The sequence below is a fragment of the Chenopodium album genome, chromosome 20, assembly GCF_948465745.1.
Source record: "Chenopodium album chromosome 20, dcCheAlbu1.1, whole genome shotgun sequence".
NCBI classification, from domain to species: Eukaryota; Viridiplantae; Streptophyta; class Magnoliopsida; order Caryophyllales; family Amaranthaceae; genus Chenopodium; species Chenopodium album.
Genome location: NC_137853.1, coordinates 28,356,361 through 28,364,954, shown reverse-complemented (window position 1 = coordinate 28,364,954; position 8,594 = coordinate 28,356,361). Strand labels below are relative to the sequence as shown.

The window sequence follows — 8,594 nt, the reverse complement described above, 5'->3', positions numbered from 1 at the left end:
ATGTGTGGAAAGATTAGTTGTCAATTCTGAGTGCTTGAAGTTTATGGTGGTTTTATAATCACTAACTTGCATTTCTTGTTTTTTCACTTGGTTTTAATTCGTTCGCACATATATTCTTGCTTGAGGGGCTATCCTACTCTTCTTGTGTTCTATGTTTCAATGCTTGAGGACAAGCATTGGTCTAGCTTGGGGGAATTTGATAAGTTGTATGTTGAGTGTGTTTTTAGAGTCCATTAAGGTAGTTTTCGAGCCTAGATTAGTTGTTCATAGCTTATCTTAGCTTGATTTGGTTTGGTTGTGATCGTGTTATGCTTTTATACGCAGTTTCATTGTTTTTGATGTATTTTAGGATGAACGAGATTAATTTAGATGGTCACAAGAGTTTATTGAGATGGAGGAGTGATTTCCGGTGTCCACCCTGGCAGCCAGGGCGAAGGAAGGAGAAGAATTTAGCAAGTATATTACAATTTACTACGAAGTATTACTCCCATCGCCCTGGCAGCCAGGGCGAAGAGGAAATATGATGTTATAAGCTTCGTGGTCAGCAATCGAAGAGGACATCTCGCGCGCCCGACCGGGCAGCCTTGCCCTGACTGCTCGGGTAATGTGTCGAAGACCTCGTTTTCCTATTTCTTCGGGATTTCTTATTTTATGAGATATAAATACCCATTGTAAACCCCGTTTAAGATACTTAGTTATTATTTTCCAGCTTTTAAACATTCATTAGAACCCTAATATTATCTCTAGATCTAGATTAATTTGCACTTTCAAGTTTTGATCTTTGTTCATCAACAATTGGTACTTTTCTTCATTCAAGTAAATGGTATTCATCTTTACTTCTTCTTTTACTTTTATTTGTTTGTTAATCATGTTTTCTTCATTGAATATTGTTTTTGCTTCTGTTAATATGTGTGAGTAGTCCTTTAATCCGGGATCTTGCGGAACCCAAATATGATTAATGCATGATTTAATTCTTTAAATTCTCTAATGATAATTGCAATTAATATGCTTAATTGATTGTGCTCATGTCAATACTAGATTAGGGATAATTAGTATTGTTATTAATCCATTGTTTTAATCGCAACGGAAGTTGGGTTTTGACGGGTTTGAATAAATCAATTAAGGGTTTGAAGTTCATCACGGGAGTAGTTGAATGGATGATTAGGAAGTTAGAGTAATGTGCTCAAGGTCTTTAATTTGCATGTTTCCACGGAAGTAGGCTTGATTGTAATTAGGGAAGCCATTGATAACTCGGGAGTGACCATTGGTACTACTTAGGGGTTACTTTTCCTCATTAATCAACTGAATTATATGTTAGGGGTAGAACGACTATTGCATCAATCGTATTCGTGGTGATGCTTGATCTTGGATGTTTTTAGCATTGATTTGTCATATTACTTAGATTTAATCGTTTTAATTAATTCCTTAGTTATTAATTCTCACTTATTTGATTTGGTTACTTGCTTAGTAGTTACTTGAGTCTAATTAATTAGTTGAACCATAGTCTCTTGGGATCCGGCCCTTACTTGCCCGTCTACATAGTAGTGGTCTTGTTAGGTTATTTTTGTTGGGTACGCGACACGCTTATCATAAACATAGAAGTGGGCTAGATCTATCATATTGAACCACATTATGTCTTTTCAACCACATACATGCACTCTTATAACTAGTGGTTTTAGCGTGCTTACCTTATACTCTTTAGTCTTGATCAATTTTGGGCTAGAGTCAAATATGGGCCAGGCTTAGTAGAAAATTTATGTCCAACGGACTTGGCAAATGAAAGCTCGACCATAAAGCGGTTTCATTATGGATGCCCTTATCTAGGGGTGTAATACCCCGTATTTTCATACGTATTTTCTAATTAATTAGGAATTATTTCCTAAAAAGGGTATTTTAGTAAATTTATTATTTAGAGCCAAAACGATGTTTGAATTTTGGCGCCAAAAGTATTTTGAAAACTAATCATTATTTTGGATGAGATTTATTATCAATTTATCTTATTTTAAAAACCGGATTATTTATATATTTCGGATATTTTAGTTAAAGCAAAATAATATTTTATTAATCATATTAGATGGCCGAAATCCCCAATATTTAGCTAGGGATTTCGAATTTTCCATGTATGGAAAAGCTGATTTTTCTAAATTATTTATTGGTGAATAATTGGTATTTAATTAATTATTTAATTAATTATTCTATATTATTTATACAATTATTTAATTCCTTAAAAGCAGGCAAATATATTCCTAAATACTACTAAGGGAATCCGAAAATCTGAGCTTTGGAAAGTTCAAGATTTTCGGCCCTCTTATATCATTTTGGAGGAAATTATTTTGGTAAAATTGTATTTTAATTATCTCCCAAAATCTCTTAATTTCCTTAATTCTATTTCTCCATCTTCTTAATATTTGATCATCATATTTTCTTGCCATTTATTCCTCTTAATTATTCCCCAAGTAATTCCAATTGCCATATTATTTCTCATGACAAACATACCTTCCATATTTAATTACACACAATCACCTTAAAACCTTCCATATTTCTTTCATTCACTTCTCCAAGTAATCCCATAAACCCTACTTGCCATAATTCTTCCTACATTTTCCTACCATAATTCATGCTCACACTAGCCTATAAATATCCATTCAATTCATGATCAAACACTCACTCTAATTCTCATAATTCTCTCTTATTTCTCCTCAAATTCTTTTCTTATTTCTTTTTCTTTTTCTTCCTTGCTCACCACCTCTCCGGCGCCACCTGCCGTTGCCCACCACCTCCGGCACCACCTGCAGCCGCCGACAGCCTCCCTTGTTGCACCTCCTCTCTTCTCTACTTCTTGGTTTCTTATCTTTTCTTCTTCTCTTCTCTTATTCAATTAATTATAATTATTATGGGGGATTTATATAAATTATTATGAGTAGTTTTAATTATATAAAATCATATTTTTAATATATAATGTTTATGAGAAATTTATTTAAAGGGTTCATGTACATATAGTTGGGGGTTTTTTAATTTAATTATTGTGATTATTTGTTAACCTTATATTAATTAAGGTTATATTTATTTGTAGGGTGTGTTCGATCAAGATTCTTGAGGTTCATTTTATGTGATTTTGCTATGCAAGGATCAAGGTACGTTAGGTGGCTAGATACCTTGAAAGAGATTGGTTTGAATAAGCATGTTTGAATGATTTTATGATGATTGAACTAAATTGAATTGAATTATGATTTATGAAATAAAAGCATGTTCAAATAAATTGGTTTTGATTATTATTTTAGTCTATTATTAAATAAAGAAGAGTATTGAAGTTTCCGCTGCAAAGTATTGGTTTTATTTATTAAGTTTGAGTAGTCTTGCGTAATCACGCGGCGGTATTATGCCCAAGTCTATCTCTACGGTATAATTATACGTATTATACTAGTATTTCCGTAGAGGGAGATTTGGGGGTGTTACAAGGGGTGAGCAAGATCGGGTACCCGATCAAATATCTTAGATCCGGAACTAGATTTAATTAGAACCGGGTTTTGAAATTTGGAACTGGTCCCAATTCCGTACAAACCGGGTCCTAGTTTTCTAGAACTGGTCCCGAAACTTGTGGGTACCAGTTCCTAAATCAAGCACCGGGTTTCAGCGAATATAAAATAAAACCTGCACCAAACCGCTTGTTTCATCGCACCACCACTTCAAACCCCCCCACCCAATGCGACTTCATCACGCCATCCCTCAATTACACAAAGCTACACCATGGATGAATCCTCACCAAATGAAATAGTACCCCCAAATTCTCAAAAATTCAAATCAACTTAAGATTATTACTCTAAGGGGGTGTTTGGTTTGGATAATGGAAATGGAGTGGAAAGGAAACAAATAAGAGGGGGGAAAGTAATCAAATAACTATGACCTTTTCATTTGTTGGTTTGACCATGAAAAGGAGAAAAATAGGAATTTTGTGATTTTGGAGGGTAAGGGTATGTGTTACCCTAAGTTTTTTAGAGGTAATAAATGAGGGGTAACCATTACCCTTAGGTAATGATAATTGTTACACAGGTAATGGTCGGTTTAATTGAATCCGTTTCCACTCCAAAAAAATACACTTACCAAACGCCCCGTAAAGCATAGTAGATCTACAAATAATTAACTAATTTAAAAAAGAATTAAAACTAAATACAACAATACTAGTAGATTCAATGAATAAAGATGAAAATGTAAAAAAAAAAAAACAAAGCAAGAATAAAAGAAGCTGACTTGTAGTTTTAGTACCTAGCAAATGAATGAAGAAGCTAGAAGTGAGATGCGAAACGACAGTGGAGTTTTAGTAGGTAGATTAGGTTTAGTGATATTTGGACCTTTTACCTAATGGGCTAGGCTTACATGCAAACTAGTGAAAGTTTGATAGTACACAAGGGTGCACCATGCTCATGGTGCACCTGCTGAGTTGGCAGGAGTAATTACCTAAATTTTGAATTACACGAATTTAAAAAAAAAAAAAAAAAAAAAATTGAAGACAGTTTTATCATGTGGATTTTGCTGAATTGTTGCCGATTTTTTAGCTTTTAGTTTTTGGTAAATTTTTGTTAATTGATAATTTCAAAAAAGATTTAGAGAGAGAAAATCATAGACATACCAAACTTTTTAGGGAGAGAAAATTACAAAGTAAAAATTAAAGAGAGAAATTTGAGGGTATCGATCAATTGAATTCTTTGTAGAAGAAATTAAAAATGGTTTATCAATCTGAATTTCGCCATGATTCTAATGCTAGATTTGTTGATGATGCAAATGATGATGATATCAACAATCAAGGTGAAGTCGAGGGTATCGTAAACCTCAATGAAGGTGAATTGTTTAATCGATTTTATTTTGTAGTTGTTAATCCTTAATTTTTATTATTAAATTTATTTATTATTACTTATTATAATTTTATTATCGATTTACATCATATTTGTAAGTTTACAGTAATTTGTGTAAGGTTGAAGATGAAGTACTTTGATTATTTAGATATGTTCTTTTATATTTGTTATTATATGTCATTGTTGGTGAAATCAATGTTGATTTTATATAATAACGCATGTGCAATTATTAATTATATTTGTACTTTGTAGTACGTATGTACTTTCCTTCAAATAGCATGTTCTTTTCTGGACACATCAAGTACTTTTGTTGTACTCTGTTTTGTATTTTTCTGTAATCAATGTGCATTTAATAAAGAATATTTCAAATATATTAAAGAACATACTCCACATAAAAAAGAACATCATGTTTTAATGTTAGAACATCATCTTAATAAATATGTATTTTGATGTCATATTTCAGGTTTTACCGAGGCAACTGAATCAGAATTATTTGATAGAAAAGTCAAGTCTGATGAAGAGGCTTATGATTTATATAACAGTTATGCATTTAAACATGATTTTGGTATACGTAAAGATAGGTTGAATCGTAGAGAAGACAAAGATAGGACACCTAGGCAACGCTTTTTGGTGTGTTCTTTTGCTGGCTTTAAGCAAGAGAAGAAGCATGGTGAACAACCAAAAGTTTACCAAAAGAGGGATTTCCGCACAGGTTGCAAGACTCATATACAATTTGATATTGATAAGGTTTATGGTTTGTATGTCGTGGTCAATCACACTATTGTTAATAATCATAGTAGGGTTCCTGTTTCAAAGAGACATTTGATTAGGTCTCATAGGAAGGTAATGGTAAAATTTTAAAATTATTGGACATTACTATAATTTTTTTTTTAAAACATGTTCTTTAATGAGCAATTTATGTTCTTTACCAAATACATGATGTTCTTTGATTGAAACAATGTGTATTTTTTTTGGTTTACAGGTTACTAATGAACAAGTTGTGATGATGAGTAGCTTGACTGAGAGTAGTATACCTGTTGCTGATGCAGTGCGTGTTTTAAAGCATCAAGCTCGTGGAGAGGCAAATATTTCATTTCTCTGTAGAGATGCGTATGGTGCTTTATCCGAACATAAGAAAATGAAGTTTGATGGCTGTGATGCAAAGCGGTTGCTTAGCTATTTTAAGGAGAGGAAATCCAGTGAGTATGACTTTTATTATGACTTTGATGTTGATGAAAAAGGTCATTTGCAATCTTTCTTCTTTCGTGATAATAGAATGAAGGTAGATTATGATGCTTTTGGAGATTTATTAGTCCATGATACAACGTACCGTACAAACAAATATGGTATGATTTGTGGACCTTTTGTTGGTATGAATCATCATAACAATAATGTCATGTTTGGTATTGGCTTCTTGATCAATGAAAAATGGGAGTCGTTTGAGTGGTTGTTCAATACTTTTTTGAAATCTATGGGTGGCAAATATCCCGTGACAATAATGACTGACCAAGCTCAAGCAATGGCCAAAGCAATTAAGGTTGTCTTCCCAAATTCTCGACATCGATTATGTACGTGGCATATTGGGGAGAATGCAAAGAAAAATATCAAAGGACTTAGAGCAAAGGAAGGTTTTAATGATTTGTTTGATATTGTTTTGAAGTATGCAGATACTATTCAAGAATTCGAGCACTATTGGTCAAGGTAACGCTATGAATTATTTTTTTTAAATTTATGTTATTTAAATATTTTACAGCTTCAATATTCTTTCATTAACTAGACGTTTGTTTTTTCATGTTTAATGTGCTTTTTTAATTTATTTGATGTTCTTCTCAAGTACACCCAATATGCTGGATTAATATAGACAGATGTTCTTTTTTTATTATATGTGACAGTCTTTTTACTTAAAATAATGTTCCTTGTGTTGTAAGTTTAATGTTCTTTAGAAACACCCTTTTTATTATATGTGACATTCTTTTTACTTAAAATAATGTTCCTTGTGCTGGATTAAAGTAAACGGATGTTCTTTTCTATTATATTTGACATTCTTTTCATTTAATTTTATGTTCTTTTATTTTACAGCATGCAGAAAACGTACAAATGCACAGATAATAAATGGCTGCAAAATCTGTATAATATCAAAGAGATGTGGTGTCCTGTATATTCCAAAGATTATTTTAGTGGCGGTGTTATGTCATCTCAGAGGAGTGAAACTACGAACAAATCAGTTTCCCGTCGACTACATGCCACTCATGGTCTATGTGATTTCTACACTACTTTTATTGAGGTTGTTGATGAGTGGAGGAGTAGAGAAGGTAGTAATGATTATGATAGTATGCTGGAAATCGTCATTTAGTTTGGGCAGATATTGGATTGTTGGAGCATGCTAGGAAGATTTATACTATTCAAATCTATTTACATTTTGAAGACAATTTTGTCAACGGTGTTCCTTGCACGGCCAAGGTAATAGGATTTCAACCTCCTCTTTATGAATATCATGTTGGGCATTCAAAAAAGGATTTGATCATGCATACTGTTGCATTTGATGAATCAACAGTTACAGTTGATTGTTCTTGCAAATATTTTGGTGAGGTAGGTTTGTTGTGCAAGCACTCACTTCGTGTCTTACACTTAAACAACATTACTTATATCCCGAAGAGATACATCTGCAAGAGATGGACAAAAGCTGCTATGTGCACCAGAGTTGATGACAATGATGTTGCTGAAATGGGTGTCACTCCTTGTAGTGTGTGGAGATTGTATCATATTCGTACATTTATCACACTTGTAGATCGGGCACAGAATAACTTGAGTGCTCGAGCAGTCATTGAGGAAGCAATTGAAGAATGCACTGCTCGGATTAAGCTCTTGATGGGAGAAGATAAAGATGTGCCACCTGAGTCGTCTAAAACGAATGAACAAGATGTTAATCAAGATAAAGGTGATGGCTGTCTATTAGAACCACCAGTAATATTTGATGAATTGCCAGAAGAACATGTAAGGCTTCAAGAAGAACATGGAGGTTTTGAAAGAGAACATGGAGGCATTGTTAAAGAACACACAGTTCAGGTTGATATCAAGGATCCTATCCAGAAAAGGAAAAAGGGTCAAAAGAATACTAGGTGGAAAAGCACACAGGAAAAGGTTTCCAAGAAGCTAAAAGGTCAAAAGATAAAGTCATGGAGAAAGAAAAGCGCAAAGGGTGTTTCAAAGATGAAACAAAAAGCACATACTACGATTAAGGTATATATTATTTTTTTATTATATTATATTACATTCTTTTATGGTTACAACTTGTTCTTTCATTTTATACATATTGTTCTTTTACTTAAATAATTTTTTTTTTTTATTTTGGAAGGATTTCCTCCCTGTACCTAATGGAAATATTCTGGCACATTCCAACGAATTTGGAGGGTCTTTGGAGTTTTTTGAGCCTGATGACTATTATGGAGTGAATATTATATGCTCACCAACTAGAGAATAAATGATATGTACTATTTAGTCTACGTTAACATTTTTTTTTTTCATATTTGTCCTTATAAATTTTTTTTTTAAAATTTCACTTTATATGATCTTATAATTGAGAACACTCTATTTCAGTTTAATTTTTTTTAAACAAGACATATTTTGCATATTAATGGTGATTACTGTGGCTTATAAAAAGACATAGTTTGTGTTGGTTTATAAGACATATGATGCAAAATAACTAGAAAGAATATTTCACTCAATAAAAAGAACATCAGATGT

At 32.7% G+C, this 8,594-nt stretch overlaps 1 protein-coding gene across 1 annotated transcript; it reads left to right on the top strand.

The window, feature by feature from the left end:
• Positions 1–4,721: 4,721 nt before the first annotated feature.
• LOC145596972 (protein FAR1-RELATED SEQUENCE 5-like) lies at positions 4,722–8,331 on the top strand. Its single transcript, XM_081653160.1, has 6 exons — positions 4,722–4,836; positions 5,314–5,693; positions 5,833–6,551; positions 6,930–7,162; positions 7,276–8,090; positions 8,206–8,331. The coding sequence occupies exons 1-6, from the start codon at positions 4,722–4,724 to the stop codon at positions 8,329–8,331; spliced, it is 2,388 nt and encodes a 795-aa protein (XP_081509286.1).
• The last annotated feature ends 263 nt before the right edge of the window (positions 8,332–8,594 follow it).